General features: G+C 47.6%; 11 protein-coding genes across 11 annotated transcripts; 6 read left to right on the forward strand and 5 right to left on the reverse strand.

Moving 5' to 3' along the window:
- Nucleotides 1–469: 469 nt before the first annotated feature.
- FTJAE_13956 (uncharacterized protein) lies at nucleotides 470–1,033 on the forward strand (the record flags this gene model as incomplete). Its single annotated transcript, XM_037347147.1, has 1 exon — nucleotides 470–1,033. One exon carries the CDS (start codon nucleotides 470–472, stop codon nucleotides 1,031–1,033), a length of 564 nt encoding a protein of 187 aa, XP_037199016.1.
- A 511-nt stretch (nucleotides 1,034–1,544) lies between these two features.
- FTJAE_13957 (RNA exonuclease 3) lies at nucleotides 1,545–2,705 on the forward strand (the record flags this gene model as incomplete). Its single annotated transcript, XM_037347148.1, has 1 exon — nucleotides 1,545–2,705. One exon carries the CDS (start codon nucleotides 1,545–1,547, stop codon nucleotides 2,703–2,705), a length of 1,161 nt encoding a protein of 386 aa, XP_037199017.1.
- Nucleotides 2,706–3,536: 831 nt separating this feature from the next.
- On the forward strand, nucleotides 3,537–4,017 carry FTJAE_13958 (myroilysin precursor; the record flags this gene model as incomplete). The annotated part of the gene is made up of 2 exons (XM_037347149.1): nucleotides 3,537–3,759; nucleotides 3,809–4,017. The coding sequence occupies 2 exons, from the start codon at nucleotides 3,537–3,539 to the stop codon at nucleotides 4,015–4,017; spliced, it is 432 nt and encodes a 143-aa protein (XP_037199018.1).
- Nucleotides 4,018–4,300: 283 nt separating this feature from the next.
- Nucleotides 4,301–5,935, reverse strand: FTJAE_13959 (phenol 2-monooxygenase; the record flags this gene model as incomplete). The annotated part of the gene is made up of 1 exon (XM_037347150.1): nucleotides 4,301–5,935. The coding sequence occupies one exon, from the start codon at nucleotides 5,933–5,935 to the stop codon at nucleotides 4,301–4,303; it is 1,635 nt and encodes a 544-aa protein (XP_037199019.1).
- Nucleotides 5,936–6,252: 317 nt separating this feature from the next.
- On the reverse strand, nucleotides 6,253–7,526 carry FTJAE_13960 (uncharacterized protein; the record flags this gene model as incomplete). Its single annotated transcript, XM_037347152.1, has 5 exons — nucleotides 6,253–6,547; nucleotides 6,597–6,713; nucleotides 6,754–6,971; nucleotides 7,021–7,287; nucleotides 7,338–7,526. 5 exons carry the CDS (start codon nucleotides 7,524–7,526, stop codon nucleotides 6,253–6,255), a joined length of 1,086 nt encoding a protein of 361 aa, XP_037199020.1.
- A 411-nt stretch (nucleotides 7,527–7,937) lies between these two features.
- Nucleotides 7,938–8,769, forward strand: FTJAE_13961 (alpha beta hydrolase family domain protein; the record flags this gene model as incomplete). Its single annotated transcript, XM_037347153.1, has 2 exons — nucleotides 7,938–8,348; nucleotides 8,428–8,769. The coding sequence occupies 2 exons, from the start codon at nucleotides 7,938–7,940 to the stop codon at nucleotides 8,767–8,769; spliced, it is 753 nt and encodes a 250-aa protein (XP_037199021.1).
- Nucleotides 8,770–9,322: 553 nt separating this feature from the next.
- Nucleotides 9,323–9,673, reverse strand: FTJAE_13962 (uncharacterized protein; the record flags this gene model as incomplete). The annotated part of the gene is made up of 1 exon (XM_037347154.1): nucleotides 9,323–9,673. One exon carries the CDS (start codon nucleotides 9,671–9,673, stop codon nucleotides 9,323–9,325), a length of 351 nt encoding a protein of 116 aa, XP_037199022.1.
- A 484-nt stretch (nucleotides 9,674–10,157) lies between these two features.
- On the reverse strand, nucleotides 10,158–11,126 carry FTJAE_13963 (dihydrolipoyllysine-residue acetyltransferase component of acetoin cleaving system; the record flags this gene model as incomplete). The annotated part of the gene is made up of 1 exon (XM_037347155.1): nucleotides 10,158–11,126. One exon carries the CDS (start codon nucleotides 11,124–11,126, stop codon nucleotides 10,158–10,160), a length of 969 nt encoding a protein of 322 aa, XP_037199023.1.
- A 501-nt stretch (nucleotides 11,127–11,627) lies between these two features.
- On the forward strand, nucleotides 11,628–12,371 carry FTJAE_13964 (puromycin n-acetyltransferase; the record flags this gene model as incomplete). The annotated part of the gene is made up of 2 exons (XM_037347156.1): nucleotides 11,628–11,937; nucleotides 11,986–12,371. The coding sequence occupies 2 exons, from the start codon at nucleotides 11,628–11,630 to the stop codon at nucleotides 12,369–12,371; spliced, it is 696 nt and encodes a 231-aa protein (XP_037199024.1).
- A 304-nt stretch (nucleotides 12,372–12,675) lies between these two features.
- On the reverse strand, nucleotides 12,676–16,327 carry FTJAE_13965 (intracellular serine protease; the record flags this gene model as incomplete). The annotated part of the gene is made up of 6 exons (XM_037347157.1): nucleotides 12,676–13,369; nucleotides 13,615–13,770; nucleotides 13,945–14,141; nucleotides 14,210–14,242; nucleotides 14,294–14,817; nucleotides 14,869–16,327. 6 exons carry the CDS (start codon nucleotides 16,325–16,327, stop codon nucleotides 12,676–12,678), a joined length of 3,063 nt encoding a protein of 1,020 aa, XP_037199025.1.
- A 415-nt stretch (nucleotides 16,328–16,742) lies between these two features.
- Nucleotides 16,743–17,669, forward strand: FTJAE_13966 (uncharacterized protein; the record flags this gene model as incomplete). The annotated part of the gene is made up of 1 exon (XM_037347158.1): nucleotides 16,743–17,669. One exon carries the CDS (start codon nucleotides 16,743–16,745, stop codon nucleotides 17,667–17,669), a length of 927 nt encoding a protein of 308 aa, XP_037199026.1.
- Nucleotides 17,670–18,183: the final 514 nt, after the last annotated feature.

Genomic DNA, 18,183 nt, shown 5'->3' on the forward strand with positions numbered 1-18,183 from the left:
TATAGTAAAAAGTTAAACTATTAAAGGTTTTATAAATTAAGTTACTTAAGCTAGAAAAGTTAAAGTATTAATACTTTTACTAAAGTAAGTTATATCTGTAACTAGAAGCTTTAATAGCTTAAAAAATATAAAGCTAATTAAGTTTATAAGATTTAATATATAATAATTTTAAATATAATATACCAATATCCTCAATTCCGGCGTCATCAGTCCTCAGAAAGCCCCTAGGACAGAGAGCACTCGGTATATTTATCACGATGGGTACCCTAACCACCGTAACGTCTCCCTATACTGGGGGATGCATTGTAGCTTTTTACCAAGGGTTTCGCGTTCTATCGCCAGTGTGCCAGTCAACTTGCTACTGTCAACGTCCTTCACAACCGACGGGTTTGCTGGGGAGGGTCTGTGTCTTGCTATGGGGATACTTGGCCGAAACAAGGGACTCAAACCAGGAAACCTAGTGTTCAACATGAACAGGGAGTTATCCACGCAGCTGGAAAATGATTCGGCGTGGTATCCTCGACCCTCCAAAACGCTTCGAAGCTACTATCAGAAGTTACTGGAAGATATATATGGCACCCTGGGAACATCATTTGTCAACGTGGCAATGGAGCTGTCACTGATTCTGATGGATGCCTCGTCGACAGCCGTGGCATCCTGGCTGCACGCAGGGTGTGAGCATCAAAGCATACAGGTAAACGAGGATCTCAAAAGCCACGGTGCAACCGATGAAGAGCTCCGAGCACATTACGAGTCGAGCTACCTTTCGATGATAATCTCTCTTAACAATATGAAAGATGCGAAGGTGGAACAACATAACCATGGTAAAGCGCAAGTAGTTCGTCCCGACATCATGTGCCTTGGGCTCTTGCTCAAAGCCAGAGATCAACCGAGACCGGCGTGGTGGGGGATGGAGAAGTTCTGCAGCTATCGGAAAGGCGAGGATGACCATCTTGATTTTAAGTGGAAGGACTCTGCCGCGAAGTTACTGGGCCTTCAGTCATACCCGTCCGCTGACGGTGGCGATTCTTGAGCTGTGACTAACGAGGTCAATAAGGAGTTAGTGGTGGATGTCTCTATTTGCGAAGGCATGGTAACACCTTGAAAGCGGGAATTCGTCGACAAGCTGCTAAGTTGTCTCAACATGACCCCGTGTTCGCTGGTGAACGTAGAAAATAACGGGACGCATTTCTCATGTGTTTTCGGTAGTTGGTGTTACTCCAAGAGAATTGTTAGATTTTACTATTCGCCGGAGCGTTGCCAGACATTTACAAACTCCAGGTGGTGATATGGGAAGATAATGCTGGGAGTACCACTTAATATGTAAATACCACAAGAATATGATAAATAGCATGATGTCGGGTCTTTTCTTGCTGTCCAAGCTGCTAACAAAGGCTCTCCATGCCCCGTCGCCATCGTGCATGCGCTCTGCCAACACATGATGCGGGAGGCCTACCAAGTGGGGTAAACAGCCAACCTGCGTATGCTATCTCCAACTACTCTTCTTTCACTTCACTCACCTCTTCCTTGCGAATGGTTTCATAATGGCGAAAGCCGACCAAGATAGTAAGAGGCGGTGTAAAATATGCTCCGTTTCTTTCAAGACTGATTCGCAGTTCGCGGAACATTGTTTGGATGCAGATCATCAGGGCAACCAATGTTGCGAGCACTGTATCAGATGGTTCTGCAGCATAAAGGCTTTGGCCCAGCATAATAAGGCAAAGCATGCAAGACTACCAGAGGTAGTCCCAGTTCAACAACAAGAGATAAAGCTCCCAGCCCCTTTGCCTTCACTGGAATATCATTTCAGAGACTTGAGCTACAAAAGATCGCCGCTACTCGACCTGGCTACTATTCACAATCGTCTCATTCTCCAATGCCATTCTCCTGAGCGACTGAAGAAGGAGGGCTACATATTGGGTCGGGACGGTTGCAGTAATGGAGGACTAGCCGCCATCACGAACGAAACGAGGATGCCTCCCTATCCAGACCCGCTGTGGCCCAAAAGAAAAGCCGCCGCTCTAAATTGCGAAATGGTAGGGGTCCGAAGCGGTGACAGCGAGATAATATCCATCCGCATTATCGACTTCTCCACTGGCGAAGTTTTGGTAAATACCCTTGTGAAGCCTATGGAGCCTATCATTCAGTGGCGCACAAATGTTCATGGCATATGTCCAGCAACCCTCTCAACAGCTGCGTCTCAAGGACGAGTTCTTTATGGTTGGGAAGCCATACGACAACAGCTGTTCAAACATATCAACACAGAAACAGTAATAGTTGGGCAGTCTCTTCAGAAAGATTTAAAAGGTCTACGGGTTTCACATGCGAAAATTTTCGATACTGCTATTGTCACAGCAGAGGCTGTGTTTGGACCAGATGCTGATTTTGGTCGTCGATGGAGTCTTCAATCCCTCTGTGCAGATTTATTGAAGCTGTGTATCCGAAAAGGTCCCAATGCTCACGATGCATTGGAAGAGGCTATGGCGGCGCGAGAGGTTGCGCTCTGGTGTATATGCTACCCCGACAGATTGAAAAGATGGGCAGAGAGGGCGCGGAAGAAGCACAATACTGAGAGGGTAAAACAAACACATCTTGGGAGAAATGGAAGGAGGAAAATGTATTATCAGCATAACGGTGGTGAAGGTGATATTGAGGTCCCTGAATGGGCAGTGGTGGATGTGTGGACATGGCCATCAGGTCATTAAGTCTGTCCACGGGATTGTGTTTCATCACGAAAGGCGGTGTTGTTCTGAACGAAGGAAATATGACAAGGACTTGGCTTCTTTACTGGATTGGGTCATGTTCGGCCCTTTGTATCCAAGGACCTTAAGTCTATACATCATTTCGCCAATGTCAGGAGAACGCCCACAGCACTTCAGCGCGAGGTACCGAGTATATGCACCAAGCCCAACCCTTCTGCAGTTTTGGTTTTGGACGAAAGATCTAGAATTCCCTTTTTAGTTGCACTTTTCACTTGGCACAGCTTTTGTCCCTTTCCATCGATATAGCCTAAACATATAAATAGATGGCGTGACTCTTTATTTAGATCCACCGCCATGAACCTGACTTTTCCAAACCGTGTCATTGAAGCATGGAATCCCTGGTTGTGAACATTACAGGCAAATTGCCAGTAAGCCAAACAGCATCAATTGTAACGCAAGTCCTGCCTAATCAGGTAAGCTAAGCATGAAAAGGCGGCCCGAGCCTCGATAATTGACACCACATTCTGTTAGTGCTGTATTACTCGCAGCGCAGAAGTTCTACTGATACCAGGGGTTGGATGATTAATGGTCAAAGAACTTTCAGCTGGGTGGATCAGTCACCAGTGAAGGCCGCTGATGTCAGCGCTTGCAACAGCGTAAATGGAGCAATGTTGCAGGGAATGGAATTAAGCTGACAGTCTAACCGTAAGTCATTGGCTTGCGTTTTGGTCCTTTTGCGAAAACACGCATTCTCGTATTGTATAAATATCTGGTGTTTTCGCCAAGAAGTGTCAGAGTATTCAACTCATCCCATTCAGTCTCACCAACAACATCATGAAGATCACTGCTTTTCTGACATCTGCCCTTGTTGGCGCTGCCTCGGCCGCCGACACACTCTACCTCGTAAACTCCTGGAAAGGCAACGAGATCTCCAGCGGAATGGCGTACTACGCCGACGGACACGACGCAACGGGCGGAACCGGAGGTTCTCGTCCTGATGACTATGTTGATGTCACCCACGGAAGCCACATCATCTGGGAAGGCCAACCTGTGAAGGGTAAGTTCTTTCTCTTTAATCTCTAAGCACGACGTTAACCGGAAACGAGGGACCTTTGGCACTGGTGTGTCCTTTACATCAAATATCTTTGCAGATGCGGCTAGCAAGCATGACAATGCCTGGGCTGGCACGGGCACTAATGGGTACCATACGTACAACTGCTGGAAGCGAACTGGGGCTGTTGGAAAGCCTGTTGTTCTGTATACCGTTGATGGATGGACTGTTGAGACTGTTTACTACTGCCGACCCTTTAATTAGAGGGCGATGGCTCGGGTACCCCTGTAACGACTTGATAAGTGTCTATTCGCACTTACTGGCTGGTAGCTCAGACACGGGATGTTGAAACTATTCTACATGGCTATAAATTTCTGAATTGACAACTATTTCTATTATCCATAACTTTTCACTGCCACTGGCACTTGTAATTTGCTTTGTTGCCTCGCACACAGCATCTATGAATTGAAAGGAGGAAGAGGACATAGAGCAAGAACGACAAAACCGGGGAACTTGTCGCATCAGTCGATGTAATCGCCGTATACTTTCACCGCAACCCATCTGCCTCTTTCGACGAGAAGGAAACCTGACCCAACGCCTGTAGCAACTCCTTCTGTGGTTCAGCCGGCCATGCTGTTGCTCGCCAAGCAACAAAGCCATCGGGCCGAACTAACGAACAACCGGTATCTTCCAAGCCATACAGTCTGTTGAAATCGCCCTCGTTCTTCTCAGTAACGTCGCCTCCAACGTGCACAAACGCAATCTTTGCCTTTGTCGCTTTGGACGCCTCTACTACGAGCTTCTTCCACCTCTCATCCTTCGATATAACGACCCAAGATGTACCGAAAAGGTCCAAAGTTGAGCTATGATCACCTTCAAGTATAACGTGGGGCGCTCTTGTGCCTGGCAGTCCATTCCACTCATCCGGCCTCTTGACTGGAACAGATCCATCTGGACCTCCAACAATGGCCTCTGAGTTATAGAAATACCCAAACTCCATCGCCACATCATCCATAATCTCAACATTCTTTCCAGGCCATTCCTTATCGACCACGTATCGCTTGTAGTCCTCTCTTGCAAAGATCTGGTCATGCCGGACATCTGCAACAGGTCTTCTCTCAACATCATATGTATCAAGAAGCTCTGGCGATGACTCACCACGAAGCACTGATGCCAGCTTCCATGCAAGGTTATGTGCATCAGCTATGCCGGTGTTTGCACCGTAACCGCCGCGATTGGGAGGAAGAGCATGAGCTGCATCGCCAGCGAGGAAAACACGACCAGAAGTGAACTTATCCGCGATGAGACCACCGATATCCCATTTACCAGTAGTGATGAGTTGAATGTCCTCATCGGGGAGATCCTGTACACCAGAAGCCTTGCGGATCATGTCGCGCTGGGTTGCTTCATCAAGAATGGCTTCAGGGTCGTCGGCCTCCAGGTTCCAAGCTAGCATCCATCGTCCGCCACCATAGGTAGTCATGAAAGCTTCGAAACCATCTTCGCGACCTTCGATCTGGAATTGACTGTAGCCGTGTTCCAGAAAATGTTGAAGACGTTCGCATCTGAACATGATACTCTGGAGCTTCCGAAGAAGACCAACGCCATGGCGTTGAATACCGAGACTTTCTCGAACCCGGCTGCGGTTGCCATCACATGCGACCATGTATTTTGCCTTGACATGGATTTCTTCGCCGTCCTTTCCGGTAGCGTTGACTGTAACGCTTTTGCCATCTTGACTCCAGCCCGTAAGGGTGAAGCCCAGTCTGAGATCTGCCTCAAGCTCTCTCGCTCGATCTCTCAAAACAGGCTCAATGACATCTTGAGCGATAGCAACACCTTCAGTAGGAGAATGCTCTGCAAAGGAAGCTGGTGGACCACTTTTGGGCTTTTGCGTCCAGCCTTGTTCTTTTGTCCACTTTCCAGCGAGACTCTCCACAACAATACGGCGGGGAGGACCGCCAGACCATTGAATGCCTTTGAGTTTTGACTCAACGCCGACAGTTCGAAACAGTTCAATTGTTCGTGCAGTGTAGCCAATAGCACGAGGGTGAAGAGAACTGCCGGTATGGCGCTCTATCAGGATGGTGGGAATGTTGAGATGGGAGAGGAAGAGGGCTGTTGAAAGGCCTACAAGGCTGCCTCCAATGATCACGACGGATGTTTCTTCGGTATTTGCCATGTTGTCTGTAGAAAAGATAAGTTGGCAGATTGAATGAGCCATAATCTAATGGGGATATTGTTTTATTTATAATTCCGATCGACAATGCTGGTTTAGAGACGAAAAGAGACGCTTCGGGTCCGACGATGAGATCGGGCTAGGAACGGGACGGCACAGTTGGTTCGGGACCGGCGCCCCACTTTCGGGGTTTAGACAGTCCCGGCCTCGGGTGAGCCAAATTTCCACCAGAAATCTAAGAATTAATGCTCGATTTATGCTTATTCTAAAACGCTATATCGTACTGTACACCGATTTCTATCTCCTGTGCTTGAGAATGCTCAAACTTGCTGATGCACCGTGATCGAGTCTTGTGATCGACCATGAGCATTATCTGAATGCAGCTCGTAATAAGCATGCTTCGTCAACTCCACCTCGTCTGCATTAGATGCAAGAACGCCATCTGTTAAATGTCGCGAGGTTTGACGGGACTTATTTCCCCACATGCCAGTTCCATTTGATGTAGGCTTTGATGGATCTGTGTTGCCGCTTGAACTCAATTGCTTCAGGCCAAGCTTCTTCCAGACAAATTTGACGAGCGGACGCATGGTCGGGAGGCAGCAGCAGATCACAGCGCTGATCAGTCAGTATTGGTCTAATGGCGGTTTAAGGAGAAGATGCATACCTGTAGACCTCCATGCCGGTCCAGATCATAAGGTCGACAGTTCCCCAGGTTGGATCGGTCAGATCAACGGTGATGACCTTGGTGAGGCGGATGATTGTGACGAAACAAGCACTTATTCTGTCAGCATAACAATCGCTAGGAGCAGAGAAATACTCACAAACTACCAAAGACCAGCATGATTGCGATCAAGATCTTGTGGTACAAGGGTACCTTCAAAGCCCAGATGTACGGCAGAGGAATAATCATCAGACCAATATCAGTGACGATACCTCCAATCGCGACACCAACATAAAACTTGGAAAGATCGATACAATTCTGATTCGTGCCATCCCAGAAGCTAGAAATAGGCCAGCATGTTCGAATCGAGGGAACGTACTAGACCATGTCAGTATTGACCAAGGAGCATTTTGGTGGTAGGCCTAACCGTTGAGATCGCCCACGCAATGATGAAAACGACAAATCCGTGCAGAAAGTATCTCATGGTTGAGACGCCAAAGATATGGTAGAAGAACGCTACAAGGGATAGCCTCGCACAGGCCAAAGCTGTCGTGTACATGATCTCATTTGCAATGATGGCCTTGAAGAAGTTTTCGATGTTCTCTGGGTCGTCCTGCATCACCCAGGCAAGATGCCTACCTAGGCCAAATCGAAGCCACAGCATACTTGTGATGAATACCCCGATCGTATTGAACTGTAAAGAATGTCAGACTCGTCAACTTCGGGGAGGTTTGTGCGACTTACGGCTGCAAAGTATGCAAGCCAATCGTCCCATGATAGCGTCTTCTTTGTCAACCGCGCTGAAAAGAACCGACATGGCACAATAATCATCATGAGGACAAAAAATGCGATATGCGTCGCGTAAACTTCATTCTGTCGACTCTCATTGAGAAAAGCTTCATCGTAGGTACCATTACCTCCATTGGCAGCCATATTGCTAGCTCATGTCGAGAGTAAACCGTTGGAAAAGGGACTAGAGTTTAGCGTGGTGAAGCACTTGGAGTAAATATGGCATAGCCAGTTGAGATTGATCATCGGGAGTATTTCCCTTTACGATTGGGTATCAAGATTGGCATGAGTCGGTCGAAAACCAGGGTATTGCGGGGTTCATGACTCGGTCGCGAGGTTAATGTCGGTATACTATTTGTAGAAAGACCCTTGTATTCTGAATTCTCGGCTTCTCTGTCAGAGCCACGGTTCCGCGAGAGCCAGGTTAATTATTGGCATGCATACGAGAGGAGACTCGATCTACTGATTCTTGAACAAGTGACTATAAATCTGCGTTGCGCCACCAACACATCATCTGTGCGGTTGCATTGTCACTCACCCTTTTTGCTTTTTATCATGTCTCCAACTATCTTGGCTGTACCAGGTGCATGGCACACCACCGAGTCATTCGAGCCCATAAAGAAGATCTTCACGCAAAAGGGATACCAATTCGTCAGTCAAAACGCACCAGGGTTACATGATGCAAACGGCACCTGTCAAGACGACGCTGAATCACTAAGGAGGAAACTCTTACTCCCGCTTGTTGAAGATGGCAAGGATATCGTTGTGTTGATGCATTCTTATGGTGGAATGTATGGTTCACACGCTGTTCAGGGCTTAAGCAAGAAAGAGCGGGAACAAGCGGGTAAGAAAGGTGGTGTCATTGCCCTGATCTACGTCTCGGCTGTAACGCCTGTTGAAGGAAAAACGACGTTGGACATGATGGGAACAGACGTAAAGAATCTCCCGCCGTGGGTTGACTACAACGTACGTGACTCAACATCCCCGCCCCCCTGCTCCATGCCGCAGGGCAGCCCAACGTACTAACAAACTCTAATTATCCCAGGAGACAACGGGCTGGGTCAAATTCACAGGAGCCAAAGATACAATGTATCACGACATCCCCGACTCAGAAGCAGAGTATTACATCTCTCTGATCAAAGATCAAGCGCTCAACAGCATGAACACGCCGATTTCTTATTCTCCGCTTACAGATGAGAATTACAAGGGCAAAGCAGGCTATGTCATCTGCGGGTCTGATCGTGTTGTGCCCCCGGCGGGACAGGAGATGTATGCGACTGTAGGGGGGATCGACAGGAAAGTGACAGTTGAGAAGGCGAGCCATGCCTTCTTTGCTACTGCGGCTGAGGAAACTGTTGATGCGGTTCTTCAGCTAGTGGAGAGCTGAATGTTTTATCCCTGTTTTGTCAGGCTTGGTGTCTCAGTTTAATCACGCGTGTTTGGGCTTTTGGGATGTTGCCAAGAACCTGCCAATGAACGAGGTACTTGGAAAATAGCTGACAAGTTTGCGCTACGGTAAATGATGAATCCCCTTGTCTGTGCACTTTTGACGAGTCATCGTCATGATTGGTTTCAGTGTGACAGGCGACAGATACGATGAGATAAGATAAGGCCTCGGTAATCTTAAGTTGGATAACCGAAGACATAGCCGAAAACGAACTGCTAAGATTGCATCAAACATTATAAGTAGCAGTCAAATCACATAGGGCACCCAAAGGGAACTGAAGACTAGTATTTAATCCGAAGCCATATCCATTATATCTTAACCGTTCTGTAATACTATCCGCTGTCAACTTAAACTTGACGATCTCTACCAGAACGGTCACCTTAGCATTGTGTCTATCTACCAGTGGGGTAAATTAACTCACAGCCTTCAATCTGCCCCAACTTCATTGTTTATCAAAAGATACACTTCCAGTCCCGAGATCACTTCTGCATCCTCATTTCCCCAGATCATGAGCTTTATCAGACCAGGAGATGAGAAACTTCTGGAGCGTACTCTGACTGGGCATCATAACACTGTCCTTCCTAATTCCATTCTCGTAAGCCATAAAAAACGGGACACCTTGAACATCAAGTTTTTCGGCAAGATCAGGTGCATCGCCAATGTCTAGTCTGGCGAGGACGAATAATTCCGGGTTGTAAGGAATTTGGTTGGAGAGTCTGTCGTAGATAGGGTTCGTGGTCTTGCTGAGACTGGCCCATGAAGTATACGCATTAATGATGACGACTTTGTACTTCTTAATGAGTCTCTCGAAGTCTTCTTGACTTTTAATTTCAGTGACAGGCATTATGAGGTTTTGTTTGGCCGGGTGTTAATAGTGATAAGGACAGATAGTGCGAGGATTTGTACAAAATTGCTGGGAAAGAGAGATTTGCAGATAATAACAAGTTTCAGCAGCCAAAGATCCAGTGTATCCGGCCAGATACGAGAGACCTGGAGAGGGGATACTTCGTCATCCAATTGTATATCGAGTCACTGCATTTTCTAAACTATCCCGCCCTTGCACTGGAATGTTGTCATGCATATAAGCCAATCAGCATGATCATACCGAGTGGCTGGTTCAATAGTTGAAGTATAAATGACACTATTCGCGCGGAGTGTCTAAAGTGGCATGTCCTTCGGGATCTAGAACCATGTCCCCCAGATTTCATGCTCGGGTTGCTTCCACGTCGAGCGGTGGAACGAACTCGGCGACTCTACTGGTCACGGCAAGCACCATCATAAGGGTAGGCTCCGGTCTTGTTCTATTGAACTACCAGATGTAATTGAGTTCATTGCTTCTCTAGTGCCTTCCAGAAGTCGCCGATGAGTTTAGCGACATCCTCAACCTGATCCCTGACAACACTATGCACAGCCTTTGGAACCACAAAAACATTCTCGAATCCATGCGTATTAAGTTGCTCCTTGCTGCACAAGCCATCCAACTCTCCAAGCACAGCGAGCGAAGGAATTCCAGTCTTGGCCGCCTCATCAAATTGAGCATGCGAGCCCATCACACCGCCGTCTCTGAAAATCGCAATAACTGAAGCTGTATGACCCGGATGCTCTCGCATCTGCCACTCACGAACTGCCTCAGCGACGACTTCACCGTTGGCGACCCTTTGCTTCCAATCCGCTGGTACAACGAGATCTCCGCCCTCGAGAATGTTCAAGACGCACTTCTTCGCAGCAGCTTCGTCATCTCCTTGCAGACAGGCCTGCTCTTCGGGTGTGAACATGGACATTTCAAGAAGGCCTGCGGGCGCAACAAGGGTGAAGCTCTTGACGCGCGAGGGTCTGGAGGCAACGTAGCTGACAGTAGTGGCGCCGCCAAACGAAAAGCCGACTATATGAGCAGACTGCCAGCTCAAATGATCCAGTAGGTTGTCGATAAGCTCGTGGAATAGCGATGCTTCGTGCGGAGCAACGGGTGTATCGCTTAGTCCGTGGCCCCAGAGATCAATCAGGACCACATGCGCAGCCGGGAACGATTTCTCGAGAGCGCGGGCAAGGGGCAGCATCCCTAGCGCTGGGGTCTGAACACCATGAATGAACAGTACTTTGTCAATCTTGGCGTTTCCATCGTTGGTAGAAGGTTTGATCTCGTAATAAGCAGCTTTGCCGCGGGGAGTCTGAAGGAATTGAGCAGCGGGCAGTAAAGCTCCGAATGTTTCGATGAACGCGGACTCTGTCGGCCCCGCGACTGGCGGTTGGGGCTTGTAACTCGCCCCTGGGCGCGGGAGAACAAGATCGTGTGGCATTGTCAAATCCCTTCTGGTGATACGTGGTGAGAAAACATTGTGCTGGCCATGCGGGTTTTATGAGGCCCGTCAAACCAAGTGGAGCTTTGATAAGCGACCACGGCGGTCTAGAACACTGAGCTTACCATGGTCCTTCTAAGATCCGTTACTACCAACTGACTCGATAGGATGAATTAACAGCTAGATTAATCCCGTCGCAGGGAAAGGTTTCATCTATAGTATAGGTTGGCCTGTGACAGGTTTTCATGACCACGTCGACCGAGATCATGATGATCTGGCAACTCAAGTGGAGCATTTACCAGGCTAGTCGGATCAGTTCCGACTGTTGATCCTGGGAGAAAAATTGAGTCACCCCGGCCTCGGAAACAGAGAACCAGGTATCAACTCCATGCTGCCCAATATCGAGCTGGTTATCTCGTTACCCTTCGCCTGAACTTCAGCCATCTCTCTGCGAAATCTTTTCCTAAAAATTAAACAGGAAACTGCCTGCATCGTATCATCATGTCCGAATCTTCAGAATCCGCGCCGAAATACCGCATCCGGCCCGGAACCTTCTTTGATGTCTCAGCCACGACACGGATCTACGCTGCATCGTTCAGCAACGAACCACTAATCGACTTTTTCTTTCCTACCAGGAGACAGGACCCTTTGTCCTTCTACACGTGGTCTTGTCGACGATTTCAGCGTCGGTATTGGACGCCTGGGTATTCACTGAGCGTCGTGGTTGATAAGCATGATCATCCCGTCGGCCTATCGTGGTGGAAGCGACCAACTCAGCCCCTAACACTGCCTCAAAAACTCCTCTCTCCTTGTAAGTCTTAGTAGTTAGTCTCTCTCGTATTTCTTCTAATTTCAACAGCATTCTGGATCGGCTCAGTCGTCAATGCTGTGATCGACCTTCAGGAATATCTCTTCCCAGTCCAGGGTCTCAACAAGAAAAATATGGAAACCTTTGAGCAAGCATTTTCAGCTGTTGAGCCGCATGTGTTGAACACCCCGCAAAGACAAAAAGCGCACTACCTTTCTCTGTTGGGCGTTGACCCTGTTCTGCAAGGAGAGGGTCTTGGCAAGATGCTGCTCGAAGATGGGCTCGAAAAGGTAGATGATGACGACTCGGCAGCCTGGCTTGTCAGTCTAGCTGGTTTGGAGAAGCTTTATGCGAGATATGAGTTTGTTGAGGAGACTAAGGTTGAGGTTGAAGGGCTGCATGATTGGAACGGTGGTATGGTGATGGTTAGAGATTGATCAAATTACAAGAGTAGAAGCACAACGGAACGAATTTCGTGGGTTCTCACTTTCACGCGGTATCTAGTTTATCTGTTGTGAAGTGTAGGGAATAGTATCAGAATGGTCTCAGGCCGAAACTAGAGTCCTAAAAGAAGACAGAGGAGGGGCCACAGTTCCTGACTATGTTCTATGTTTCAACTAGAATACAGCGCATCGCATAAAACCTCTTCTCAAATGGCCCCAAGATGGTCATAGTATCCGGTTGCCTGCGTTTATTTTATATATATATTAATTTAAAGCTAAGAATACAAATGTTGGGTTCTCAACTCATTGGTAGAAGTTTGGGGACAATATCTCGACAAAAGCTGATCTGATCGCCGGCGCTGCCCCCCATGTCTTTTTCCTTCAGAAGTGTGAATGGCCGCACAAAGAATCCCTCATCGGGAATAGGGGTATCGGCGTGCGAACCGCTGAGAACTTTGAAGATTTTCCTCATTCCTGCCGTAGTTTTGGCTTCTTTAAGGCGGTCATCTGCGAATTTGGCTGGATTTATGGATAAGTTTGACTTCTCGCGTCGGTAATGGTTTTCCAGGGCGTCGTGACCGCGTAAGAAGTGGAGGACAAGGCCTGCAAGTCCTGCTGCGTGGGCTGTGGCGTAGGAACTGCCATTGTCGAACTCTCCTTTCGTAACTTCGATCTCTTCACCAGGTAAGAGGAAATGTTTGGGCGCGAACTTGTTCTGTTTGATGTCTTCACCATAAACAGTTGCTGACCCTATACGAATAACATTGCCGTTTCCCACAGGCATGTAATTCGAGATTTCAGCCATGGCTCCCTTGTCAGGGAGAGAAGCAAAAACAACGCATTTTCTTACAGCCTTGTCGAGAATTTCTTTGAAATCAGCTTCGGCCTTATCCTCGAACTTGTCTTTCAACTTGAAGGACCAACTCATTGATATGATATCAACATCCATGTCCAGCGCCCATTTGAGAGCCTGTTGGTAGACACTTAGCGCGCTGTATCCTTCAGAGATACCATTAGTGGTACGAATTTAGGTTGTCCCCTTACCTTGACACATGATTCTATTGTAAATCTTTGCTTCCCGGCGACTCTAGAGTCGTCAAGTCGGCCAATGTATAGCTGGGCCATCGGGCACAACTTCCTAATGCGTTCGACCATTCTAGTGCCGTGCCAGCAAGGGCCAGTACAGTACTCTGCGTGATCAAGCCTGAAGGACATACCTTTAGCACAGCTTTCATACCTACGTGAGAAATAATGTGGCTTCAGCGGTTCGAGAGAAGCCCCATCATCCAAAATAGCAATTTTGACTAAAGGCTCTTTTGTAATAGCTTTGGCTATGTCTTCTGCATATTTTTTGAAAGGCGCCAGTGCTTTGATCCAAGCGTCAGGGCTCAGCCTATGTCATAACATCAGTAAATGTATAACTCTGCTTCTTATAGAAAAAAAGAAAGAAAGGAAAGGACAGCTGGTATCTCAGAAACGAGTCCAGAGGAACGAATTTTCACTTTCAGTGTCTCTTGTTCTCTCTGTAGTTTCCTTATGGCCTAGTGCGGAGAAAACGAGAACGTACTCATTTGTGGGAGAAGTCTTGTTACTGATGCCGTCTTGCTGAGTAGTAGGAGCAGAGCCATCCATTGGACCATGGATTGACGTCAATCTAGGTATACTTATCTCGATGCGATCGGGGTCCAAACGTTTGCAGTTCTCGGCTAGAATTCTTTTCATATCCTCTTTGAAATCTTCACAGTCGTTTGCTTCGTTCTCGTCCTGTATTAATCGTCAATCGAGATTCTGGTCGAGATTAGTTGTTCCATGACCCGAAGCCATTTTCTTACATGGGTGTTTATCTCAATCACAAGCCGTTCCAACTGTATAAGTGAGTCAAGATTCAAGGTAGGGAAGTTCTGCATACAACTCACATTCTTCATTTTGTGAAGCCCAGGGTTGTAAGCCCAGCTTCGAAGAACCGCTGTATTCCCCCGACAATATAGGTAGACCTCCCGAGCATCAGGGGCGGCTTCGTACACTGCTTGACTGCAAATGTCATACTTTTTCCACTTGAAAACCTCTACCTGGAAACCTCGGCTACCAGGACCTTCACCCGTTCCACACAAGGATCTTCTTATTGAAGCATTGCTGTGTGGTTCTGGTCCCGTGTCGTCGACATCAATTGAGAAAATCTTCTCTACCTTTTTTGCTCTTAGCCAGTTGAAGATGTGCTCGTATGGATCTGATTCCTTTCTCGCATTGGATTCTCTGATTGAAGTCTCATGGCCAACAGGCTGTGTGGAAAGCAGTTGTGCAGATGACGGATTCCAGTATGGTAGCTGCACGGACGCTAGCATGGTCTCGAATTCCATCCCTGATCTGCTCTTTAGCATCTCAATATACTTCTTATCAATCTTTCCAGATGTACCCAGAAGGATCAAACTGATATTGAGCACTGGGATCTCGTTAGACTGGGATCTTTCAAGTCTCGTGCTAATGGACATACCTCGTTTCACATCACCCCAGTAGAGAAACTCGACCTTTTCTTCCATGGTTTTGTCCGAATCTCCAATGCAAACTGACTTCAACAGATCCTCGGTTTTCTTTATATATTGCCCAAGGCTTTCGGTGCCACGTTCACCTGCTTCTGCGTCTTCCGTGTATACAGTCGCAACATCGCTATGCCCGTCAAAGTTGAAATGCCCAGTAATATCACTACCCGCAGGATCGTTATTTTCTTCAAAATCTCGAGAGCTCCCTCCACTCCCATTCGCCACATCTTTCAATTCGGGACTCGTGTTCTTCGGAATAATGATAGCATCATTATTGAGTCCACCCTCAGGGCTCAGGTCATCTTCCTCTATAACTCTCGTGCCCAATTCTACTAGTAGGCGATATGCTGACTTGCCCTCGTAAGACGGGGCACTAGTCGTTGGACGGTGAGCGCTAAAGTATATGGAAGCGGGTAATCGTGCTACTAGCTCCTCTATTACCCGAAATACATGATTGTAGTTGAGATGGGAGCTCTCATACAAAAGAATCGCGGTCTGAAGCGGATTGAGCCCTGTCTGGCAAGGTTGTTGAAAAAAGTCGTTTGTGCAAAGCTGAAGAAGTCTTTGAAAGGCAGGCAGTGGTATGGAGTACTCTGCTGATTCGTCGTCGAAGTTATTTGCAATCAGAATGGCTGGTAAACATGACCATTGATCTTGAGATACCATACCCTCGACCAGTGTGGCCCTGATCAAGTCATTATGTTTCTTGAGTTTCACAACATTGACTTGTGGATGGAGGCAGATCTCGAGGTTGTCACTGTCCGGATCCTTCGGCATTGTAGGATTCCGTGATTCTGTATGCCTTTGTTCATCGGCCGGGAGGCCAAATTTCAAGCGTAGGTTCTTGTTAATCAACCTTAAGGGACACTGCGAATTCTTTCCGGAGTTCTTCTGCTTGCATTTCGTTTCCAACTCCTGAAATTTCCAAGGTGGAATCCACAGATTGACCACATGGAAAAATATGTCCAGTTTCGTGTCAACAGCGACCCTAAGGGGGGCATGGGCGTGGCCCCGTTCCACAAGGAGCCTTGGGTCGTCGATCACTAATTGTTCGATGAAGGACAGAACCTCGTCCGATGTGTAGTTCAAGCCTCCGCCCTGCTCGTACTTCAGGTCGAGTATTAGTCGGTGCAACAGATTAGCATTATATTTATCGCGTCGCAGAAAGTACTCCTTCTGTCTCTGCAGAAATGACTCCTTGTCGCGCTGGAACTCTGATTTCTGATCTTCTGTGAGGTCGTCAGGCGGGTGGCTCAAGAGCTTCTTCACAATAAGTTTGTGTTTCTCCTCATAGTCAACTTTATCCTCCTGTTTCCGATTCGGATCGGGGCCTTTACGTAGGTTCCTTGGCTTGGGTTGTGGCTTCGGGCGGTCCTTCGTTCGTTGGCCTGTTGATACTTCGCTTAACACCATACTGGAGCTTTGGTAGTAATGACTTAGTCAAAACAGTGAGAACGCTAGAAGGTATAGAACCACAAGAGCTGGGTAGGGCGAGCTGGCAAGGGATTTTCCACCGGAGTGAGCACGCACTAAATGGCGGCATTCGCACATCGGCAGCAACATGAGTGTTTTTCCCGGGAGATTACTCATAAAGTCTGTGAGTTTGCCAGGGCCAGCGGCTACTGGTGGAAACTCGCCCTTCCCATGGGTCTTTTTCCATGGTGTGTACAGGGATGCTCGTCTTACCTTCCCATGGCGGCCACCGCCAAGAGCTGAAAACAAGGGTGTCGTGGCCTTCGAAGTATAAGTACATCGGATTTGTTCAAGAGTCTTCATCCCCATCAGTTTTTGAAAGCCTACGAAAAGCAAATCTTTGCCTCTCTCCACTATGGCACCATCAGAAGCCAAGAAGTCCGACGAATACTCATCCGACATTCAGCTTGACACAGTCACTGAAGAACGCGGCTATCATTCCCGAAATAGGGAAGGAGAGATACAGCGGCCTGATATTGTTGATGATATTTGCCGGGGCCTACTGGTCCAGTCCCGCATTGACCGGATCGTCCACGGCACTGAGACTAAGGATGGGGAACCAGCAACTCTCATTGTATTCGGATTCCGTTTTCACGGCTTGGGGAAGAAACGCCGCTTCAGAGAAGCTACTATTAATATCCTGTTCCAGGACGCAGACAAGGTGGAAGAAAATGACCCAATTGTAGCCACACTCTGGCCTAATGGCGACTTTACTTTAGGCAAGCCAACCGACATTGAGATTGAAAAGACAAGAGGGTCGGAGGTTGGCGGTAATGTCGGCGCAGCCTACGGAGGCGCCAACGGAAACCGCACTTGGCAACGAAGGAAAAATTACAATGTGACGGACCGTGCAAGCCTGACCGGGTCAGTATTGCTTGACACAGATGTACGAGACTGGGGCCCTCCCAATACTGTCCGTCTGACTCTACATGAGGACGAGACTGCAGGCTCCGGCATAGTCACTGATCTACGGGCGGCTGTGCTTTTGATTCGGCAGAATGACAACTATAAATTCACTGCCAAGGTCACTATCGATGCCAAGGCAGACTTCAACTACAACTTCGCGAAGGGTGTACGGGATCTTATCGGACTTTCGCCCGCAAACGACTTGGTCCTCTTTAACCCAGGGACAAAGGAGTGGAGACGGAGGCGAGGGCTAGCCCGATACTTGGAGGACAAGCTTGCCGAGGATGTAGACGTGCAGAATCTCAACAGTAAAAGTCTTGATGAACTGGCAGGAGTTCTCGGTACCACGGTATTGGCTGCAGAAGCGACGGAGTAGGCAGACGCAAGTGGAAGTAGGGCGCTTATCACACCAGACATTACGCGAATAGCATGCCTCCTTGGTACTTGAGATTATGCACGAGGCTCAATTTAGTCATGCCAATCGCTTGTACCATTGCAACTGGCTTTTATGATCTGATAAGTTACATATGCGGAGTAAGAAAATGCCTGCCACGTGTTGTGCGCCCCAGTATTTTTCTGCACCTCGCGCGTTTGTGTGGCAGAAAATGCACTTGTCTGGCCTCAAAAGTTGAAAATACGAGGCCCGGAAAGACTTATCCGCCCGGCCAAGACATACTTGTCTGGCCTTGGAAGTTGAGAATACGAAACCCGGAAAGACTTATCTGTCTGGCTAATATATACTGGTCTGGCCTTAAAAGTTAAAAATATAAAGCTAGAAAAGACTTATTTACCTGGCTATAATATTATAATTAATTACTTTAAGAAAGTAATTTACTTTAAATTTATTATAAGTAATCTTTTATATTTTTTTTATTAATTATATATAAAAT

Source organism: Fusarium tjaetaba (genome assembly GCF_013396195.1).
Source record: "Fusarium tjaetaba strain NRRL 66243 chromosome Unknown NRRL66243_c0000505, whole genome shotgun sequence".
Taxonomy (NCBI): domain Eukaryota; kingdom Fungi; phylum Ascomycota; class Sordariomycetes; order Hypocreales; family Nectriaceae; genus Fusarium; species Fusarium tjaetaba.